Source organism: Ambystoma mexicanum, chromosome 6p (genome assembly GCF_040938575.1).
Source record: "Ambystoma mexicanum isolate Mex_15411 chromosome 6p, UKY_AmexF1_1, whole genome shotgun sequence".
NCBI classification, from domain to species: Eukaryota; Metazoa; Chordata; class Amphibia; order Caudata; family Ambystomatidae; genus Ambystoma; species Ambystoma mexicanum.
The window spans coordinates 1,154,675,129-1,154,699,533 of NC_090935.1; the positions used below are offsets into that span (position 1 = coordinate 1,154,675,129).

A 24,405-nucleotide genomic window follows, 5' to 3' on the forward strand; every position below is an offset into this window, starting at 1 on the left:
CAGAAAACAGATTTGAAGAAGCATAGAATCTTGAACTAGCCAGACCCAAAAACCCATGCCCTCAAACCTCTGCACCCGCGACCTTCCAACGGAACCAAGGCCCAGCGATTTCAGGAACTCCTACAGTGGTCCTAGAGTGAATCAGCGTACAGGAGGTGACTAAACGCAATTGTTTTGCCTCTGCTCAGAACCATGGTTGCCATAGAGTTGTAAGGGTATAAAGCCCTAGCTCTTCCTTGTCTACCCTTTAACTGTGGTGTTATGGCCTTGTATTCTCCCCTGCGTCTTCCCTAAGGTGGCTGGATTGGGAGAGAGGGTCTCTTAAAGACTTTGCTCTTTTTACTAAACCGTGGAACACTTGCAACTGCTTGATGGCTCAAACCCACACTTGTTAAATCTTCCTAAAGAGACTCCTAGCCTCCTGTAAAGACTTCTACTGGGGCCTGTGACTCTAGGGACACTAGGCCTCATATTTTCTAGCTAGATAAAAATGTATGGTTAGTATCTTAACTCTAAGATGTTGTGTGGTTTTTGATAACTTTTATGTTCTCAAAGTATTGATAACGTACCTGATTCTGTTTCTTTATTCCCTTGCTGTGCTATGTTTGCAGTATATTTAAAAGTGATTCTCACTGTATTTAAAAGAGAAGTGTTGGTGCTCTTAGTTTGTGTATATTAGTAGTGAATGTTTTTGTTACTTACCTGTGGTTTTTGAATGATAAAAGTTGCCTGGGCCTGAATGAATAACTTTATTTATATACATTTTGCCTAACTTGTATTAAGACTACTCTGTGTGTACTTAACTGGACACTACAATACTCTTACACCCTCTTAAGTCGAAGCCTTGCTGTTCAGTTATACTAGGCAGATATCTTGGTTAGACATTAGTGTATGTCCCTATTGCGACAAATACAGAGACTTTGTTCCTTCTTCTGTTGGGGTTGTAGCCCCCTTTGTCACTAGGGTGGTGAGCCCACTCAGCAAAACCCTTCCTAGGTGTTTGGGAAAACAGGACCACACTAGGAGTGACTTCCTTATAGTGGACAAGGACTCCCATTCCCATAGGGAACTCCATATACAAAATTTAATTTCAGCCTGTATGGGAGTTAATAGAGAAGGCAAAACCTTTAAGTGTTTGGCACAAGGTAATGCTCCATCCCCTACCTGTTGGATCACTTGTCGTAGAGAACACGGACCTTCTGAGGAGTAGGGGATGAATAAAGGGCCAAGGACCCTAGAATAGAGAAGGAGGATCCTGGAGTCAAGACGTAAGAGCGTGTACCAAAGGAGGAGCTGCACAGAGTTGCGCAGCTGGCAGCACTGCAGAAGCGAGAGAACGCCAGAAGGGGACACAATATGTACCTGGAAGAGACGCTAAATGCTGTTGGCAGCTCGGCTGCGCTGAGCCGTGGAGACCGGGAGGTGCGACCACGTATCAGATGTGGTGGGCCCTGAGCCCATCAAGGGACGTCGACCAGAGCATTAGACCCTCTGCTCTCAGGCTGGGAGCCACAAAGGAGCAGGGGCGAGGCGAGGCCCACGGAAGGAGGCGACTGCCCACTTCCAATCGTGAGGAGCAGAGCACAAAGCAGGACGCTACCGTGACTTACCATCCCTGGAGCAAGGACTGCCACGCCACAGTTACACAGGCTGCACAGGTGAACGGGAGATGGAAAGCGAAGTAGCGAGTGAGAGAGAAGAACAAGACCATAACCTCAACAAAGGGTCCCAGAGAACCGAAGAGCCACAGAGCGCAAGAAGACAAGTGGCAGTGGGAGCCTGAGAAGCTAGAAAGGCTCACGATTCTAAAATCAGAAAAACACTGTTGAACTCAATAGAATAGTAGGTCAGGAGACCCCAATTGACCCACAGGGGAAGCACTAACAGAGTGATCAGGAATTAACACAGGGACACCAGCAATCCCGGAAACTGGTTGGCGTGTGGAAAGAATAGACAAGTCGATGGAAAGGGATCAGGGACATATCGCTCCACATAAAGAAGATTGGTTTTGTTGTAATTTCAGGAACTTGAGATTAGTAAATTCTTTGAGAATCTTTAAGAACTGTTTTGCCTTGAAAGGAACTTTAGGTTAAATACATTATCAAATCAGGATCTAGGAAAGAATCTTGGAAAGACTGAGAAGCCTCTATGGAGTAAAGCGTGTGCAAGACACTCCATCTTTCTGGTATGTTTTTGATAAGTATTAGTGGCAGTTTTAGTGGATAGGTCTGAACCGAGGACTATTTTTGTTTGGGACTGTAGACAAGCACCTTAGCTTAGTTTGGATAGGTATGGAAACCTCCTTTTAGCAATATGGATAGTACAGCATTTTTCCTTTTAATTTAAATAAAACTATGAACACTAACTTCCTCTAGCCAGTGTCTTTCTGGCTTGCCACACTATTTGTCAAAATAGTGTGGCCTTTCAGAATCTGTCCACACGACTGATTCTGAAAATCCATTTTAACAATGTGTGTAGCTAAAGGTGGATTGGATATAACTGTAAGTAGCATTGCTTATCTTAGTGACTGCTGTGCATGGGGGCTGGTAGGTGGAGAGGTTAATGGATCCATCTTTTATTCCAAAACAGATTCTTGCTTGTAAGAAATGTTCCAGTTCATAATTTATATTTGTATTTTTATTGTATTTATAAAGTGCTTTTATCAAAATCACTGCACAGTTAAAATTAAGCGGTTCATCAAAATGCTAATTCAATAGGTCAAGCATCATCATCATCAACTGTACTGAAAGCTAACAATCGGAAGCAATGAGGAGGTGATTTTTCAAAGATGCCTGAAAAAGAGAGTAAACGAGATAGACCGAAGGGAGAGGAGAAGGGCATTCCAATGAAGGGGAGCAAGAAGCTGAAAAAAACGAAAGCAAGACTGAGCACAAGGAGGGGGAAGAACGTTCAGCCTAAAGAGAGAAGAGGAACGAAGGGAGCGAGAAGGAGTATAAAAAGACGCAAGTGCAGCAAGATAGTCGGCAGCTAAACCATAAAGAGATTTAAAGACTAAGCAGAGGAAATGAAATTTAAGTTGGGAATGGAAGGGTAACCAGCCAAGTGATGCTGTAATTGTCGCAATAGGAGAGTAAAAAGAGTACACAGACTGAAGAATGGTAAATAGATTTTGAAGGAGTAAGACAAGATGATGGGAGACCAAATAGTGTAACAGACCAATAGAAGAGCCGCAAGAAAATAAGAGAATAGATAAGAGGTTTAGTAGCATGGAAAGTAAGAGGACGACGAACTTTACGAATATTGTGCAGCTGAAAACGACAGGAGCAAGACGTGAGAGAAATGTGGGGAGTAAAAGAAAGATTGGAGTCAAAATGGAGACCAAGATTACATGCGGTAGAAGAAATAAAGAGAGTAGATGGAGGAAATGAGATGGACGATGGGCCTTGAGTCACAGAACAACTTGGATTTTCCATATCACTTTCTTCATTTCTTGAACCAAGGTGCATCACAACTTGCTTGATGCTCAAACACTGAAGTATCATTAGCTTTAAAAAAAAAATCCTTGGACAGGTTATTTTTAGGGTGTGGAGAAGACTTGGGCTTCACCTTCTCCTTTATATATTGCTGTACCTTAATTTACCATGGGCAACATTATAGTTGACCTTTGGTGCTTTTGCCTCTAGTTCTCCCATGTCGCCTTACAGTGAGGTGACTAAACCTGTATTTCAGTTCATCCCCAGTCAGCTGTTTCTGCTCCCTCTAAAGGCCCACCTCTTGTCCTGCCCAACTCCAGTACCCATTGATCACTCCTAGGCCCACCCAGGCCCACTGGTAGACCCGCACATTTGTATACCCCATCTAAAGTTGTTCCCTGTTCTAGACCTATAATATGATATGGTATTTATAACGCGCCTATACACAAGTGTTTCAAGGCGCGATGAGGCAAGGGAGGGGGAACAGTGGGAAGACAGAAAACGATCCGACTAGGCCAGGTCTCATTCAGATCCTGCAAGGGAAGGGCGAAAGGAAAAGTGCGGGGGTGGAGAAGGGGAGGGGAAAGTGCAGTACATGGGATAATAAAATAAACAAGATAAATAAAAAACGGCCAGCTGGTGGCAAGTGCAGGGTGAGTGCAGACATACGTGCTGGTGGGGGGACTGTAGGGATACAGAAAACAGTCCCCGGGTGCAGGGGTTGCCAGGGAGGCAGTGCAGGCGTGCAACTGGCAGGGCTTGGGCCCGAGAACAGAAGGGTGGCCAGGTAAACCAGTGCAATCTCAGTAGCAGCCAGGAATTGAGAGGGGGAGAGAAAGCAGAAGCAAAGAGGAAGGTTTTAAGGTGCTTCCGGAACCGGAGATGGTTCTCCTCAAGTTTCAGGGAGGCTATTCCAGAGGGAGGCCCCAGCGGAAGAGAGAGATCTACCTCCAACTTGTTGCTTGGAGAAGCGACTGACCCTGAGGGAGTTGGAGGTGGATGAGCGAAGAGCTTGAGAAGGAAGATATTTAGGAAGAGAGAGTTGAAGGTATTGAGGCCCCAGGCCCCAGAAGGCCTTGTGGGCGATGCAGAGGGTTTTGAACTTAATCCTCGCAGCCACTGCAGAGATTTCAGTCCTGGAGAGATACGATCCCTGGGCTTGAGACCAAGGACAAGTCTCGCAGTCCTGTTCTGGATGAGTTGCAGAGGGCCGAGAGTAGAAGCAGGCAGATTTAGAAAGAGGCTGTTGCAATAGTCCAGCCTAGAGAGAACCAGAGCTCAGGAGAACAGTGAGCTTCTGGGGGAAGGAGAGGAAAGGAAGAATACCTCTGAGGAGGTGCAGCTGGCAGTGTGACTTTTTAGAGACGTCGGAGATGTGAGGAGAGAAAGAGAGTGTTGAGTCGAAGATGACCCCGAGGTTTTTTGGCCTTGCAGGTGGTATCAGGAAGAGGGCCAAGAGAGGCACAGCACAGCATTACGCAACAGAACAAAATCTAACAAGTTTGAACCTATAATCCTTGATTTGGAAAGAAGTGTGAAATCTGCCCTTGGAGATCTTGTGAGCCCATTGAATCAAAAGCACCATTAGCGCCCTTGTGTAAAATCTGCCACTTTCTAAATCTGCTTTTTTTCTAGATATGTAGTCTCAAATACCTAATGCGGTCAGTGTCCTCATCTCTCGGTATTCAGGGATTTGCGCTCACACTTATAGGTTTGAGGCCTAAAATCCTTAACGACTTTTGTCATGAGGCTGTATTATGGTCTGTATGCAAAGCTTTGATTTGAACCTGTTGGAGCACCCAATATCATGGAAACCGAGACACGTGTTCCACTTTGAACGTTTAAATTGGATCCTCCCTGATGCCCACTGACTTGAGCAATACAATTCATAGGTACAGATGTGCATCACTGACAGCAGAAAGGCCACGTGATCTCCTGACTGTGCACATTTGTCTGCTTATTCTCAAATGTGGAGACCCTACTTCGTCCCCAGATTTTCCCCAACTTTGACTTTCCCAAGCAAGATTTTCACACCTCCAAATTGTTACCAACCTAGAAGAAGCTCTTAGCTAGGCTAGCTTTGACTGTTTTCCTGCCGCTATCATTTGCACCTATTGGCAGAATAACATGTTTTTAAAGGGAGATTTTGTACTTGTTCGGTTTACAGAATGAATCTGCTAGTGGTGCTTTTTCCAGTTCCTCTGCTCCTTGGTGGGGAATTAAGTCTATTGATCGTTCTGTTTTTAGTTGAAGCATTTTGTTTCAAATTATTCTGCTTCATTTCCCCCCAGAAATGTAGTTGGAGAGTTGGGGTTAGGCAGTATTGGTGGAGATAAATGGGCGTGCAAAGGCAGTGAGTGCTTTCACAGGGTCGCTCCCTATTAAAACAAATCTCCAAATTCTGAATTTTTTTTACAAAAACAAAAATACACATACAACCCGTAATAAGAATAATGACGGCAGGCAGCCCTTGTGCGGGGCGATCATTTTTGTAATCAATTATTCCAAGAGGGCAGTGTAAGGGTGCAGGAGGAAAGTGATTGTTATAGACTTTAATTCACCAGGAAAATAAAGAGAAAACCTAGCGTTCCCTTCTTCTATGAGGGGTTTCCCTGCCTCAATTAAAATACTAAAGGGGTCTGTCAGAATGTCCTAGTAAACTAAAGAGTCCACCGCCCTCTCTAATTCTGTCCCTTACACTTATGACTAAACTAGAAGGGTGCGTCAAGGTTCTTGGACCATGCGATTGACTCCCTTCTCCCGGGCTGGGTGGCACAGCTCTGGTTACAAGTTCCTAACTAGGGGGAATGACTCCCTTCACCTGGTCCCAATACTTCACAAACAAGGGACTGCCAATCCTATAACACTCTGTATCAGAATGGTCACTGTTTCTTCACTCCAGTGGGAATGGCTCCCTTTCCCTGGACCACTTGTTCTCAACAGAGTACTTCTATTGCCAGGGGGAATGACTCCCTTCCCCTGGCCTCAAGGTTCTGTACCCCGTTCACTTAATGGTCAAGAGAATGACTCTCTTCTCTTGACTGGGACTTTTTCCCTACCTGGGTAAATGACTCCCTTCCCCAGGCATCTCGGCTTATCCCTATGGATGCAGTACTACCAGGAGAATGACTCCCTTCTCCTGGAATCTTTGTTTCACAGTCGCTTTACCCACAGCGATACTCATGGGGAATGACTCCCTTTCCCTGATGATCCTTGTTTCACTGTTTTCCTTCTTTCTCAGCAGTTCAGATACAAGTATGATCCGTGACCCAAGTTAAATAACCCATGAACTTCCAAATGGTTACTCAATTTACAGTGTACCCCATGTAAGGCATATATGTTTTTAAACAGATGCCAAGCCTAAGTTGCATAGCACTGATGTTGGTAATGTGTTGATAGCTTTCATGGGCCCAGGGGGTGAGCTTTGTTCAGTAATAACAAAGAATGTAATCCTTTTACAAAGCCTTTATGCTTAAAGTGCCCTTAAAATGTAATAATACATTTTAAGTGCTTGATGTTTCCTTAAAAAAATAGTCAGGTAATGAGGAAAACCCTGACCAAGAAGAGGTCAATGAAGAATGGTCTTGGTCACCGAGTAAGCAGAGCAGTGTTTGCCTGATCTTTTAAGTTGATCCAGAAAACATTGTCCCAACCTTCATATATTTTTGGGCACCTGGCCTAGTACAGCATCTCTACTCTGATTAACCTTTTAGAGTGAAGAACTCGCCCTTTGGTCTCCTGAAAGGTTTGTTTCACTCAACTGATGGCTTTATTAAATAAGCAGGTTGTTCCTCTTGGGAAGATTGTATTGCACTCATTTCTTGAAAGCATGTCCCTTTCCTTGTATATTTTCCTTCCCTGAAATAATGATGTAATGATAATTTGACTATTTAGCAAAAGAAAAACAAGCAATTATTCAAATTTCTTATTCTGGTTTCTCTGCTCTTCCAAAATCAAATTCTCTGTAGGCTGATGGAATTGATGAAGATGATGATCGAATGTCTTACCTAACGGCAATGGGTGCTGACTACTTGAGCTGCGACAGCCGATTAGTCAGCGACTTTGAGGACACCGATGGTGAAGGGGGTGCCTACACAGACAACGAACTGGATGAGGTTACAGATGATCCTCTGCCAGTTTCCGCCATCAGTCGGTCATCGGAGCCTGTTCGATTTGAGGAGGTAAGAAATGTCAATACTCTGTGGCCGAGTGACCAGATGCACATTTGAATATTTCCTTTTGATGAAATGCCAACCAGGGCAGCTTTGAAACACACATTTCCTGTAATGTGAATACTTATTTTTCTGTACCAGAGTCTTGTGAAATTGAGGAATTCCTTATTGGGTGCTCAAAGTGTGTAACTGAGTCACAAGTAATGTCCCAGGATACCTACCATGTTTGTCCAGGTCTTGTGAAACAACAAGGGATTTCTCAAGCACCAGCAGATGCTGGTGTCCCGTGAACCTCCAATCCCTGGCAATATCCCAAAATGTAAGTTTATCACCACATGATTCCTGGCACTATTTCGACTACCCATTTTGTGCATCATCAACAGATACCGTATAATGTCAAAAAATCAAATATGTTTGCAATACTGCTTATAGTGGACATTTAGTGGGCATTTGTGCTTTCACTTGCATGGCAGACAACAGTGGATCATGTGCCACTGATGGTCAACACGTCCCTGTCTCAAAATCACTTTAGTATCGTATTGCTTTTCAAACATCGTTTTGCTGAGGGTAAGAAAGATGCTGCTGCACAATCCCCACAGCAGAGGGCTGTGCCTATGTACCTGTAATCTCTCTAAAAACAAGGCTTATAGTCATAACATCGAATTCCAAAGCATCAAATGCCTTACCATCTAAAAAAAAGCGTCGTAAAAAAGCATCTAATGCATTATTTTCTTCTTTTTTAATGGGGGGTCCCTCCCCAACCCCCCTTTTTTTAAACACATTAAACCCCAATACAATTAAAATAAACCCTTTGCCTTAAAAAAAACTGCATTTGATGCTTTTCTTTTTACGCTTTCTTTTTTTTATGGTAAGGCATTCGATGCTTTGGAATTCGATGATATGACTAGATACCAAAAACTAACATTGCTTATTCAAGCTGTGGGCATAATGAGAGACATGAAAATATCTGGAGTGTTTTAAATGGTTTTTATGCTTTCATCTCCTGGAGTATTTTCTGTCTTTGTCACTGTCATTATTTGCCTTATGTCCTTTTTAGTGTGTTATTGGAAAATGTATTGTAGTCTTTTCTTCCTTTGCTTCTGGGTAGTGAGAGGCTAAGAGAAATAGAATATAGCTTGTAATAAGTAGTAGGACCTTCTCTTTATTTGCTCTTAATTTAAAAGGTGTACATTTGTTCAGATATCTATATGACAATAAGATGTAATAGGTCAATACATTGAAAGCAATGCTTTATTCGCACCACAGAAACAAGGAAACTTAATGGAGTTAAGTGGTTTTACTGTGCCAATACCAGACTGTATGCATGTCTATTCTTTATGTTGGGCACTCTTAGGTTCATTTTTCTCTGAACTGAAGTAAGTTAAAGGTCCCTGTTCTACATTCAGCTAGTTCAGGCAGAATATTTCTAATGTCCCCTTAATGTATCTTTTCGTGAATTGGTTCATAGTAAATTATCTAAAACTATGCCATGTGTTTGAGCAAAGAAATTACGTAATGACAAGATTTTGCAGCTACTAGAAATATTTGCCAAACACAGAGCAGCAACACAAGCAGGCATGCCTAGCATTGAAACAGACAAGTGCCCCAGGAGACCAAAACCTTGCTTTTATTACTGAATTTGAGATTCTCTGAGAGGATCAGTTCAAGTAACTGGTTAATTTTAGTAGGAATTCTGGATCTCCGTAGATGCAGGAAGCAGACAGCAGTCAACCAGCAGCCACTGGCACGGTTGGTGGGGTGCGGGTACGGGGGCAGCAATCGCTGCAACCCACGAAACTGCCCCACCTCTCGTCATACTCCTACTGTCTGATTTTGCCATGCATTAACCAGGCTCTGACACATGTACCCACACTCCTTTGTCAACCCCACCCCCAACCTAGACCCACTTTGTTAGCCTCCCACACCCAGTGAACCGCATTACCCAGCCATGTCTCAAATCTGGGCGCATTGTGTTGCTGAGCCATGTCTCAAATCTGGGTTACCTTCTTACCAAATGTACATGCCCATACACCTGCATACTCCGAGCATACCGTGTTCATGCTAGTGATCTCCAGATAGAAGCTATGCATAGGCTCTCCGCACCTTAACTTCAGCTTGACTTAAGCCTGTTATACTAATGATAACTCCCACTAGTTATCGGCTCTACTCAATCCATCATACACTCAAGCACTTAACTTAGTACATAAGCACTAAACACGCTGGGATTATCTGACTCATCACACATCACTCCTAGAATGGTGATGTCTATCAACGCAACATTCTTCACACACTTGCCTGGACTTCAAGATGGATAATGTGACGCACTTGGAGGCAAGTTCAGGGGTGGGAAATGTGATGCACCTGGATTAAATCTTGGGGGTAGGAAATCCAACACACCAAGAGAGAATTCTAGGACAATATATGGTAGTCTAAATGTCTCCAACCAAGGTTTCCACCTTATGCGATATCCTATATAGATGTCTACCATTTCGTCCGTTCAACATAGCCAAATGATCACCTTCGTGCTGGGCATAGACTACAGGTATCACATTAGCTCTACCAGTTAATTGAGACAATGTGTAGGCCATAAAAGACATTAGAATGACTACAAAGCAACCTGCCCATGATAGTCAGTATCACACATGAGACTAACTACCTAGTGGCCTCGTGTTATCCCATATTGTCCTACATTGCCCAATCCCTGTAACTTCAGAGACAAGTAGCTCACTACTAGAGTTGGAAAGCTAATCCACTAGAATGCTACAGAGAAAACTACCACTCTGCAACGTGCCTGCCAACTATAATACCTAAAACACAGGATGATCATGAATGTTGAGCGCACAAATGCAAAGATAAAAGGTAGGAAAAAACCTGCTAATCCAACTCTAAAACTTCCATTTTCCGCCTACACTTCTCATACAGAAACTCACACAACGACTTCTCTGCACAGCAATCCGTACGTTCACCACACTGCAAAAACATACAAACATCACATAACCCAGAATAACAGCACTTGGGAATTTGCACCAACCTGAAAACCGCACCTAAGCTCAGCGAACGTGAAAACCGAACTGAAGTTGCCAACTCTCACTTTCCTATCCCCACTACACCATACTAAGCCTCCTCACCCCCACCCTTTTTTTCACACCACCTTTTCAGATCCGCCGGAGCGCCTGGTGACCACTCCGGTGGTGACGGTGCACGGTACAAATACCGTTGACATTAACATCTCCAGCCGGTCCCTTTTCGTCAACTGTCTAAAGTGCCCAGAACGAGGATACTTGTCCTTTTTGCATAGACTTCACTAATAGCCTGGCACTTAAGGGGTTAAGGAACTTGTGTCCCATTCCCTGTTGGCCAGCATATTTAAAGGATTCCTTCATTTTTACTTTTAGGTGTAAAACCAGCGCTATTGCACCAGTAATCCAAATGCCTCAAGAAGATCCATTCAACCCTTCCTGTCTGAGGCCTGTGTTCAATCTACTATTGGTTGCGAAAATTCTAGAAACAGTGCTGGCTATGCAATTACAAACCTTTGTGGAATGCAACACTTCTGGACCCCATGCTGAAATGCTTAAAAAGAAATCTTTATTTTCAAATGTTTTGAACGCAGAATAGAGCTCAAACATACAGCTTATAACCTTCTGAAAGTCAAATTCAAAGTAACCCTGCACCCCCCACACTCCTGCCACCACCCTCCCAACTAGCAGGTATAAAGCAAAGCCAAATGGGAGTCCCTAGGTAACCAGCCTAGTAACAAATGCACATAAGTCTTTAGGTGACCCAAAGTGTCTGCCCACCATCCCTCCTGGCAACAAGCTCTAAACAATGACCCTGCCAAACTCTAAACCAAATGTCAGGAGTACTTTTGCAAGAAAGAAGAAAGCTGAGCATTCACTCTCCCTAGTTTTCGACCTGTCGTGCAGGGAAGAAGTCATTTTTTCCATCAAATGTCTTTTGCCTTACTGGCCCTCTGCTGCTGAGAAGGCACATTTTCCCTCTTCCTTCCCATAACCAAACAAGCCCCTGCTGCCAACAGTATAATATGAGGCAAATGTGGTATCGACTTCCATCTCTCGTCTGCCTCTGTCAGCCTGAATAAGACCAGCAGACGATCTAATGACCTTGCAATACCCTCCACATCCCTGATCCAAACCAAAACCTCCTTCCAGAAGGATTGCACCCTGACCCAGGACCACCACATATGCCAATATGAGGATTTCTAGCCACACCCACTCCAGCAGCGAGGGTCTACTGCAGGGAGCCTCTTCGACAATCTCATCAGATCATATTGCCTCCTATGAAGCGGCTTAATTCCATGCATCTTATACTGGCATGCAACCAACCTCTTGTGTGCACCCCTGCACATTGCCCCCCACAGGTCTACATCCACCGCTCTCTCCATATCATGTTCCCACCTACTCAGGAGATTGTCGTTGTTGCCCTCAACAGCCATCCCCAAGGCACCATAACGGGCCGAAATAAATTGTCATTTTACCCATAACTGGCTAACCCTCTCCAAACCAGCCTCAAACCACTCCTGAAAGCGCAGTGGCTCTGGGATCTCATCCCGCACTGGTGGCTCCCACACATGGGTCAAAGGGGATGGCCATGTCATGACACCCTTCATCCCTCTACCCAGCTTTCAAATGTGCCACAACCCCGCCAGCACGCAGTCTTCCCTCACCCTACATTGGATCTTGACACATTGAGCCCAAAGCCACTCCTTGACCGTTATTGGGCCGCAACAAGTAATTTTCTAGGAACGCACGTTGCTTCTGAGAGTGAAGCCTCAGATGGGGAACCACCACTGGTAGCTGTGTCGCTTTAAAATACCCAGCCAGGTCTGGTAACCCCACCCTCATCATAATCAATGATATATATATAAAACAAAAGAACAGATTTCATATCACATTTGAGATCCATTCCAAATAAAATACAATGCAGCCCTACCAGGTTTTCTATTCCTCTTTCATCCTCATACTCTGAAAATTCAACAGTTTTTTCAATCATTTCCATCTAAAGATCCTACTCCCAACCGTCTAGAACACAATTTTACTTATTTCAAGCATCTGAATCACTGCTATTGTCATACCGTGCGATTGACCGTCAATCAACCTCCCCCAAAACATTTGTGGGATATAGTGTGGTGATTCAAAATCAAATTTTCCAAAAAGGAGAGATCTTGCTTGCCATGTGCCTTCACATTCCATTCGTAAGTGTCTGATGGATTGAGCTTCTGGATTTTTGCAGACCTGGTACAGATGGATCGCAGAGTCACTGAGGCCTCTTTTCGCAAGAACCTCCCCTGTATGTATAACATTCAGCCGCAGTCTCAGGAAGTTCTTCCTGATTCTCCAGTCCAGGAATTTCACTAGATATTTACTTAGGGTGCCTAATTTTTTGTCCATTTTCTGCAATGGATTTGGATTGGCTGCCAAATGCACTTCCTCAATCGTTTTGATCCAATCCATCTCATCCCATCTTATTTTTTTGCTTTCACCGGGTTCTCCATTAAGGTTTGTATATTGATATCAGCCTTGAGCAAACAGTCTTCCACCTGAATACTTAATTTTGACAGCATTTTTGATTTATTGTTTTCCATGTTGGCCTTTATATCTGCATTCAGTGATCCTACTGTTATAAAGCGAAAAAGTGTAACTAATTTCCAACCTGCGTGTGCTTTTAATGATTTTATGCCCAGTTCAAACCTGATATTAGCCATCGGGAGGCACATTGGTAACCCAAGAAAATGTTTCCAAATCCCCCCACCCCCATTTTTGCTATGTTGCATTCCATACCTGTGGCTTTGCTTCCTTCCCGTACAACATGTCTGGGATTACCTTGGCTTGGTAGAATTTTATTAATGGTATGATAGAAAATCTGCCATATCCCATTAATATTTTCTCATCTGGGCAGACAGTTGTTTAATTTTCATTAGGATGTCATACTCTACTTTACATTGGGCCGGTGAGGCATAGATTTTGTACCCCAGGTATAACAGTTCTTCTACCCTTGGGATCTGCTGTCTTCCCCCCACACCCCATTGACCATTGTTGATAGACCACATTTTTGTTGTTCTGTCTGAAGACCATCATCATTGATTTATTTGGGTTTTCTTCTGCATAGCAATGCAACCTGTTCAAAAGATGTTGCAGCCCAATGGCTGTCCTATCTAGGACGACAACATCGTCGGCATAGGCAAGCCAGTGAATCTTTACCCCATACAACACTGGACTTGCCAATGCCGACGGAGCCAGATAATCTCCCATGTCAGCCACGTATAAATTGAAGAAGAGCAGAGCTCCCAGGCAACCCTGTCAAATTCCCATTCCAATTTCACTGGCTCTGACAGGTGACCCTCTTCGTCTAGACGCACTCTGACTGTGTTGTTTCTATGGAAATCTATGAGCATCCCCAATATTCCTTCTGGGATCCCCCTTGCCCTGAGTTTTAACCAGAGCCTCCCTCTGTCCACCCAATCAAAGGCTTTGGGGAAGTCTACCCACGCCCCAAATAGCTGCTGCCTCCCTCTACTTCCTTAATTTTCACTCATCAGATTCAGCATCATGCCATTCAGAGCAGTGGACAGGCCCTTCCTAAAGCCTGTTTGACAATTCGAAAGAATCTTTGTTTCCCTTTCCTAACAATCCAACTCACCCAATAGAATCTTCATGAAGATTTTACTATCTATGTCCAGTAGGGCGATAGGACGGTAGTGGTAGCTTCCACCCTATCGCCCCCCCCACTTAAACAGAGGTATAATAATGTCGGATTTCCATGATGAGGGTAATTCCTGTGTTGCCAGGATCTCCCTGAAAAGCCAGTTCAACAGTTTAGCCCATAGGGAGGGGTTATTTTTCAGGGCCTGGTACGTCAGGCCATTCGGGCCTGCTGCTTTTGCGGATGAGCCTTTCCCGATTATTTCAGCAATGTATTGTTCATCAACGGATAGGCTCCAGACCACTGGCTTGTTGTACTGTATCAAGGTTTTGTTTGGTTTCCCAAATACCACTGTTAGGTGCTTTATCCAGTCTTTTTCAGAGACTAGATGGCACTGCCTGTTTTCTGATTTGCCCTCCAATTGATGCAACACAGACCAAAACTCTCTTGCATCTTTTTTCTCAATTAATTACAGCATATGTTCCCCGTCCTGCTGAAGCCTTCATATCTTCCTGCTCCTATTGCCTTTTTTAATATTTCTTAGCCTTTTATTCAGTTATTTTTTCCTCCACATGGTTTCTTCACCGAACGAATGCTGATGGGTCTGTTTTGTTCCCCCTCCACTTCCCGAAGGTGGACATGTGGACCACACAAACTTTAAGAAACCTTCTGGATGGCAGTTCTCGAATTGTATGTTCTCTGGAATCCCCATTAGACTATCATTGATCTCTTTCCCTTCATGTTTGTATTTGTAGAGGCATACTCTCCCTTTCCTACATCAATTACTTGCTTATTTCTCTCTTGGGGATCCATTGGGAGGCCTGGGAACGATAGTTCCAGTTGTAGATGCTCACTGTCTCCCCCTTCTCTAGTATTTAAAGTCCCGACGAAGAAAACAGCTGATCCGCACCTCTGTACTAGATCTGTGAACCGAGGAAGCCAGCCCCTCCACGCGGCCCGGATCGGCTAGAAAATGGCCGCCGCCATCATCTCCATGGTAACTCTCAAGCACAACACTGATCAGCTCCTCCATTGGCCCCCACACCTCAGCAGGCCCTCCCCTCCTGCTTTAAATGGAGGTGAGGCACTCCGCGAGGCGAAGCCACAGAGCGAAGGCTGTGAGGAAAGGCCTGAACCGCTCTTTGCAGCTCCGCTGCGAGCCACCATCAAGCTCCCGACGAAGAAAACAGCTGATCCGCACCTCCGTGCTGGATCTGTGTTCGTGCGGATCTGTGAACCGAGGAAGCCAGCCCCTCCATGCACCCCAAATCGGCCAGAAAATGGGCGCCGCCACCATCTCCATGGTGTAACCCTCTAGCACAACACTGATCAGCTCCCCCATTGACCCCCACACCTCAGCAGGCCCTCCCCTGCTGCTTTAAATGGAGGGGAGGCGTGCCGCGAGGCGAAGCCGCAGAGCGAAGGCCGTGAGGAAAGGCCTCAACCGCTCTTTGGTGCTCGGCGGTGCGGATGGAAGGTAAGGTCACCTCCACCCCCCACCATCCATCTGCTAACCTGTCCCCTATCACTGCCACAAGAAACCAGCGTCTATGTGCGCGCACCCCCATGAACGCTATTCACGCCTACTGCCCGAGCCCCTCCTTGCGGCTCCTATGCCTCAGGGCAAGGCTTCCACTGCAATACCACGCGCACACCCCCAACATATTTTCAGGTAAACCCTCAGCGCCTTTGGCCGCATGTCCCGTTGGTCCGAGGCCAAGTCCCCCTACTCAACTAACACCCCCAGAAATCAATACTGCAAACCTGCACTCACCCATGAAGCTCCCCCTCTTGCTCTCCTAGCCGCGCATCCGCTCTGGTCCCCGGCAGCAGCCCATATGTAATCGCGCGGTCCCGCCCACCAGCAATAACCTTGCAATGAACAATGCTACAACTGCCCACTGCGCGCTGTCAGGAGTGCCTGGGCCCCTCATGAAGCAACACGAAATTCAAAACGCTACACCAAATCTGATGCCTTCTGTGCTAGTACGCTGCTCCATTAACACGATACCTGCAACTAAGTTGTCACCCATACCACCTAATGTGTTGTTGCCTTGTTCCACTGCCACTGTGCCCATGCTACCTAATGTGATGTTGCCTTGCTCCACTGCCACTGTGCCCATGCTACCTAATGTGATGTTGCCTTGCTCCACTGCGCTCACGCTACCTATTGTGATGTTGCCTTGCTCCACCACCGCAAATGGGACCCCATCCAAATCTCACCCCATATGCCTTCAGCTCTCACTCACACCACTGCACAGTCGCCAGTCTTGCCTAGCCATGTCCCCTCTACTACCCCCTCCACCCCACCTCAAGCCCACCTGAAGTGTGCCCTCCAGGTCTCTGCCCGCACACGCCATGGATATACATGACCTCATCAGCAACAACAATCTCGACCTCCTATTCCTTAGTGAAACCTGGTTGACTGATGCATCTGGACCCGCCCTTGCCCTAGCCATCCCCACTGGATACATTATATATAGACGTGACAGATCCTCGCACAGAGGGGGTGGGGTAGCCGTCATTGCCAGTGATTCACTCTCAATCCAAATTATCCAGAAGGACCTCGATCAGAACTCTGACTACCTTCTACTTAAACTTAAGCTCTCCCACAACTGCACCAAACCAAAGATAAACCGGGACCCCTATCTACATCAGCCACCACCTCTTGCCCCAGAACTTTGTCCACCGGACTACAAATCTTCGGGGATGGAGTGTTCAATCGTCTATATTTCATCCTCAGTGCCTTTCTTGGAGGCCTGCTGTTCTCTAATATCTCTCTGCAAGTGGGCCAATGCTCTGTCTGCTTTCTCTTTTGTAGTCATGTGAAATTCTTCTCCTCCCTACTCTAACATGAGCGAGAACAGGGATCCCCAGCGGTACCTGATCTCATGGTCTCTCACCCACTGGGTGAGGGGTCTGCAGTCGAGCAATCTCGCCAAGGTGAACGCGGAGAGGTCCTGAAATATAGCCACTTTCGAATATGAGCTCTGTTCGCCGTCTAGCTATTTCTATGATCGCTGCATTATCCCTGTAATGGTGGCATTTGGCTACAAAGGAGCATGGGCCCTCAAGAGGGTCCACCTGCCCTATGGATTCTATCAAAGACAAAGTCCTTATCTGCCATGCCATCACCAATGAAGAGCGCTCTTTTTTTGTTCCAGGCTGAGGATGCTCTCTTCCTCCTTGACCCCTACAATTCAGAGATTACATAGTCTTTCTCTATTCTCCAAGCTCCTTGATCTGCGTGTCCATTTTCATCTCTAGGAGGTCAGCAGATAATTGGCTATGCTCAAGGGCTTCCACCTTGTTTTCCCCTTTTTCCATTGTATCCTTGAGCACCTGCATGGAGGCCTGGATGTCTCTTCTTATAGACTTTATCTCCAGAAATAGGGTGTTGATATCTTCTTTTGAGGCCACCAATGGCCTTTCCCATCGAAGGCTTCTCCATCACAGCCTGTCCTCCTTCACACGCAGGAGACCTCTTATATTTACTCAACTGGGCGGCAGGGCTCTCTGAGAGCATGTGTAAGCCTGACTAACTACTGCTGATCAATCTTCCTCACAGCTGTTGCGCCTGTGGGCTAAGGAAGACTCCCCAGCTTGCACTCTGTCCCTTCACCCAGCCATCAGCCCAAGCCCTCCAAGCATATCGGACTCCTACCTTTGTAGCCTACAGGCCTGGGCCCAACGTACCTTCTCACTTCTACAAACTCTCCTGACCATGGACTCAGTCCAAGGAGGCAGACTTCAAACCTAGCCCTGTATCGCCAGCGCTCCTGTACCTTACAGAAACTCGTGCGACGTTCCTCTCCAGCCAATGTCCCAGGGTGAGAGACCACAACCTTCCCTGCACCACCAGTGTACCCGCTCCCCACCACCACCAGCTCACTGAATTGTCCCGCACTGCTCGTCCACCCCAGGGGGAACCGCCTCCACTGGGGCCAAAGGCCCAATGTGCACCATGCAGACCCCATGCCGCTTCACTCCTGGTTTTCTGCCGCACCTCATTCCGGGAACATATATCCCCCCCGCCCCCAAGACCATGTACCTCGCGTCCAGTCGGCTGCTCTTAATGACAGACTGTCCTCTGTGGCCAGTCTCTAAAGCATAGATCTGGACATGGCGAGCACCACACTGTTGCCACTCCCGCTTTGTGCCACCCCTCCAGAACGGCGAGCTCTGCTACGGCTGGCCTTGTGTGTGTGACGCCATCCACAGTCCTGGTTTGTTTCAGCTGTGTATTCCTGGCTCCTCCGCCTGCAAATCAACTGAGCTTCCACAGCTCCCTGGCGGCCTGCCACTGCAGCCCAGCAGCAGCCCCTTCCCAGTACACTGGGGCTGACCAAATCCACTTACTGCTCGGCCACCAGCTTTGTGGGGCCCCGTCTGTCTTTACTGCTTCTTCCCACCAAAGAACATCAGCGGGCTGGCTTGATGCCCATGGATCCGACAATTCTTTGGGCTGAAGGAGGGAGCATTGCACACAGGCAGCCATCTTGCCTGCACCCTCTGGTGTTCTTGCTGGTGTGCTTTTTTTTTTTTGCCCATACCATGAACTGAATAAGTGGTAACATCCTGTTTTAAAAAAAACATTTTTTCAATTTCCTTTGTGTAGCATGATGCATTACAAACAATGTATAAGTGAGCAGACACATCAACAAATATGGCAATACTACTACACAAACAGCAAATATGTCTTGTAGAGCTAGCAATAGCATGGTTAGGTCCCCCATCCACGACCATCTCCCCAACACTCAATTTGGTGTACAATCATATGCTAATGTTTCACTCTACACAACACTGCAGGACAATGTATGAGCACAGCTGCAAGGTCACATGGAGCGTTGACAGTGCATGCATTCAGAACATGAGTTTAGCAGAAATGACAACCATAAGGAGGGCAAGGACCTGCTAAGGTACATGGCATACAATGAACAAGTAGCAGTTGGATATCTAAAAGGGGCCAGGTATGACAGGATGCAGTTCACAGAGCATATCTCATAAGCTTAGGAGCCGGATCATCTTGGCGACTGCTATATGCCGTAATGCAGGCCCCACATCACTATGGAGGTGAGATCTGAAGAAAGACCAATAGTCATTGGGGCGGGCCAAAGGTATTACTAGTTCTCTATGCATGTCCACTTGCACACTACACAGAGACATTTCTTAATCAGTCATCTACCACAGAGGCCTGCTGTGACTACCAACCTATGGCCACACAGTGCTTTGCAATTAGTAGCGCAATGCCTAAAAACCTGCGATAATGCTTCTGGAAGGTTCGGTGCAGGAGGAGCATCTGCGAACTGAGCTTGATATCGAATCCATTCATTTCGCTAAAGGTATTCATTATGCGTACTCTTCTCACCTGCTCCGCAGCCAGCTAACACTATGTCCAGCTTTTATAATCTGCTTTACTCTTGCGTCCCGTCGCCATTCCTCCATACTGCATGGGCGTTCCTTCCAAGGGACGGGAGACAGAACCCTTTTTACCAGGAAAAACCTTCTTCCCCTTTAAATTTAGAGGCGTGCAGGGGTGCGGCCTGCGGAGCATGCGCTGTCCTGACTCCACTGCCACACCTCAGTCCCCTTTTCCGCATCGATGGGAACGGGCCAAATTCACCTGCCCTCCTGGGTTTGGCTTCGGCCATGCACTCCACGCATGGATACTACATCTTCTGTCTATTTTGTCTTTTATCATACAGGTACTCGGTCCTCTGGCGTCGCTCTCCTCCCCGGCGCATGTCGACTTCCACAGGTTCAGCAGGTGTCCATCCTACGACGGGCTCTTCCTAACTTCAGACCCCCACGCCCTCAGCCTATGTTGCCTTGGCCCTGACCACGGTTGGCAAGCTTGTACAGCGTGCAACGCCCTGTCATCGAGGTCTCTGAAGAACAGAGTAGCAAGCTGGAGGGAGCTCTTCCAGAAGTCGCCTCTAGAGGACCTCAAGGACTTCGTCAAACATCGATCCAGGCCCAAGGTAAGGCCTCTATTCTCCATTGCACCCCGCAAGGGAGACTCTTTCCCAAGGACTCGCCCATGCGGGAGGGACCGCTCCGGTTCTTGGACTGGCAAGTGCACCGAGGCTGCTCCAGCTGCCGGCCTCCAGGCCGGGGGATCCTCGGATCCTCCTGGTGAGTGTTGAGGGACTGTAAAGGTTCTTATACCGGGTCTTCAACCGAGGGGCTACGCATGTGTTCCGGCATTATGTCCTAGGGGCCACGCCCTAATACCGGCAGTACGTCCGAGGGAGCGCCTAAACGCAGCTTTACCGGCCCCCGGGCCGAGTGTATCACACCTACCGGGTCTAGGCCAGAGGAGCAGGGTAGGCCTTGCGATCCACTCTGTAGAGTCCTGGAGGAGGCTGGGCCCAGCAAGCTGAAAAACACGACGCAGGCACGCGGCACGCAGCTCGACAAAATGGCCACCATGCCAGACATCAGCACCCGTCCAACGCCTTTCCAGGAATTCAGCGAGGAACGAGTGTCATGGTGGGACTGGCCTCAACCAGGTAATTGGCCTACAGCCTATCCCTCATTTGCGCATGGCATGCAGCGGCTCCAGCAGCCTCCCGCTACCCCGTCTATATCCCCAAGGACCCCTCCAGCCTGTGAAGACGGGTTCTTTGAGAGGTTCCTCAGGCTCATGAAGTCCCCTCGGATGGGGGTTATCCTCAGGGATGCCATCAGGGACGTGCTCCCTCCAATGCTTCCGGCACCTTGGGCTCCTCAGGCTCCGCTGGTGCCACCGGCGCAGCCTTTGCCTCCAGCCCCCCAGCTGATTACTCAGGCGGTTCCGTACCAGCCTCCTCCAAAGCCTCCGGTCCCGGTACCGCAGCACCTGGCTCCTGCTACTCCTCCACCGACGCAGGATCCTCCTGACCCAAAGGACATGGACGAGGAGGAGGACCCTGACACGCCCTCATCGGCCAAGGCCTTCCACAAACGTCTTGCAGGGCTGGCGGAGTACCTTATCCTGCCTCAACCCGAGGTCGAGCAACCAGCAGACGGGGGTCTCACTGAAGTCCTCACGAGACGCCCCTCTGCCAAAACGGGAATTCCACTGCAGACAGATGTAGTCTCCCTGGCCAGAAAGGGTTGGCTCAAGCCCCACTCTGCCCAGCCGGTCAATCGACGCCTGGACGGCAAGTACATGCAGATGGAGGCGGATTCACTCTTGCTATCGGCCCCTCCTCAGCCCCACTCCTCGGTGATCGCTGCGGCATCACTATGCTTCAAGCCTCAGACGTCCTCAGCCTCCTCCTCTGCGGGGCTGCTAGGCAAGGAGGAGAAGATCTTGGAGGCGTACGGAAAGAAGCTGTATTGCAACGCGTCCTTGCATCTTCATCAGGCCAACGCCGATGCCATGCTGGCGGCCGCTAACCAAAGGTTATGGTGGGGAATCGCGGAATCCCTACCCAGAGCCAATCACGTTTCAAGGCGGGACTGGCCGAGGCCAATCTTGTGCCGCAGGACCTCATGGAGTCCACTGTGGCCCACATTGACACCTCTGGGCGTGCCATCTGTATCACCACGCACATGAGAAGGACAGCCTGGCTCTGTGCAACGAAATTCAACCCAGATGTCCAGGAACGCATATTAGACCTGCCGTTCGAGGGGGCGGGGGGTCTATTCTATTCCACTCCACCATGGATGAGGAGCTGGACAAAAAGAAAAACAGCTCACAGACGGCCAAGTCTTTAGCCATCCTGACAAAGAGCACGCCCAAATTGTACGCCCAGTCACAGCAGCGATGCGACAAGGGGTGTACCTACAGAGGGTTCCATGGCTTCCAAGAACGAAGATCCCGGCAGCCGGACCGCTCGCCGACTCCAAATCGGCGCAAGCAACAAAAAGGGGGAGGGGAGTAAGGGCTTTTTCCAGTCCCCCTCCTCCGCATCAGCCTCTGAGGGAAAGGAGGCATGACACCAGGTCCCCTCCACTCCTCAAGTTGGGACAGCAACTCTTCTGGCAGAAGTCCGCTCGCTCGTAGAGAGCCATGCAGTGGAGGAAGTCCTAGCCTCCCAGCGAGGCTTGGACTTTTACTCCAGGATTTTCGCCATTCAGAAAAAGAACCAGGCGGGCCTGAGAGTTGTGCTGGACCTTTCCACCCTCAACCTCTCTTTACCTCTACAAAAATTCAAGATGGTTACGCCAGCTCTTATAGCGGAGACATTGTGCAAGGGAGACAGGATGTCCCCCCAAACTCCCCCTGATCTGGAGGATGCGTACCTGCACGTCCCGATTTGGCAGCCCAAATGTTGTTTCCTACGGTTCAGAATCATGGGCTACCATCTCCAATACAAGGTCCTTCCTTTTGGCCTCAACTCGGCTCCCAGGGTCTTTACCAGACTCATGAATTCGGTGGCTGCCCTCCTGAGAGCTCAGGGCCTCCACATCTACCCATACCTCAACGACTGGCTCGTCAGGGCTACATCTCCGGAAGCGGTTCACCACTCGTCCCATGCTCTTATGAACACAGTGCACAATCTGGGCTTTTTGCTCAATCTCATGAAGTCGCAGCTGCATCCCACGCAGACTCTGACATTCTTGGGCCTCATCTGGGACACATGCTCCGAGAAGGTGTTTCCGTCGGAGGACAAGATCACAGCCGTTAAGAGGGCCACCACTCACTTCCTCAGGAGAGAAGTGACCTCAGCCTGGTGGTACCAGCATCTCCTGGGTCTCTTGGCAGCGGTCCTACTAGCCGTCCCACACACAAGACTAAGGATGAGGAGGATTCTGCTGCACTTCGCAGCATCATGGAACCAGGAGCGGGATCTCAATCCGAGAGGATCAACGTTCCTCCATCTCTGCACCTGGATCTCACATGGTGGTCGAGGGACTGCAACCTACGGACGGACAAGCCCTTCCGGCCTCCCACCCCGTGGGTCACCATCACCACAGACTCCTCGCTCGAGGGCTAGGGAGCCACCCTGGATGATTTCTCTGTCCATGGCACCTGGACTCGACAGGAGCAGAAGTACCACATCACTTGGTTGGAGCTGAACACAATCTGGCTAGCGCTCAGAGCATTCCTTCCACTTCTCAGGGGCAAGATTGTCCTCATCCAGACAACTCGACCGACCAGCATGTACTACGTCAACAAGCAGGGAGGCACCAGATCCCCTCCACTGTGCAGACTGGCAATCAGCATGTGGGAGTGGGCCCTGGAAAATGACATCTACTTCACGGCAGTCCACCTTCCGGGGGAATCCAACCTGGAGGTGGACAGGCTCAGCAGGTTGGCAGCGGACAATTGCGAGTGGCAGCTAAACAACCTTGTTATTCAGAAGATATTCAGCAGATGGGGCCACCTGGCACAACAGGAAGTGCCCTCCTGGCAGGGACAGGGCCCCGGCTCCCTGGGCGACGCATTTCAGATTCAATGGACGGCATGACAGCGTGTGCCTTCCCACCCACTCCGCTGATTCACAGAGTGATTTGCAAGATCAAGGAGTCTCGCCAGCTCAATATCATTCTAATAGCGCCATGGTGGCCGGCCAGGCCATGGTTCTCGGAGCTACTCAGCCTCTCGGAGATGCCTCCTATTCAACTTCCGACAGGCCCACCACATCTGGTGCAGCAGGGGGGCAGGGTCATCCACCCTGCGCCACAGAAACTAGCCCTCACAGCGTGGTTCCTGAGCAGCTCAACCTCTCCCAGGCCAATCTGGAGATCATACAGGGCGCCAGGAGCAAGGCTACCAGGCCCCACTATAGAAGTAAATGGACCAGGTTCTGCCACTGGGCGGACTCCAAGGAAATCGACCCCCTGGCGTGTACTCTGGACGACGTGCTCTCCTTCTTGGCGCACCTCGCCTACTCAGGCGTGCAGGTGGACACCTGCCACACTTACCTCACAGCCATCAGGGTTTACAGGAACTCGGAGGAGGGGATCTTCTCCTCCAATCAGATTTGCTAGAAACATTTGGCGGGGCTTGCAAGGATCTACCCGCCCATCAAGAGGCCACATCTCCTGTGGGACCTGAACATAGTCTTGGGTGCCCTGGCGCACAAACCGTTGGAGCCAATGGCGTCCGCTGACATCGGGCTGGTCACCAACAAGACGGCCTTACTGGTCAGCCTCACCTTGGCGCGAAGAGTCAGCAAGATCCAGGCGCTGGTCGCCTTGAA

At 48.2% G+C, this 24,405-nt stretch overlaps 1 protein-coding gene across 7 annotated transcripts in view; it reads left to right on the forward strand.

The window, feature by feature from the left end:
* LOC138510254 (tight junction protein ZO-2-like) overlaps nucleotides 1–24,405 on the forward strand; it is a 1,104,514-nt gene that overhangs the window by 1,008,197 nt on the left and 71,912 nt on the right. For all 7 annotated transcript variants that reach the window (XM_069625778.1, XM_069625777.1, XM_069625773.1 and 4 more), the window contains one exon: nucleotides 7,403–7,615. In XM_069625778.1, the coding sequence (XP_069481879.1) occupies nucleotides 7,403–7,615 (213 nt within the window). The remainder of the gene's footprint in view (nucleotides 1–7,402; nucleotides 7,616–24,405) is intronic.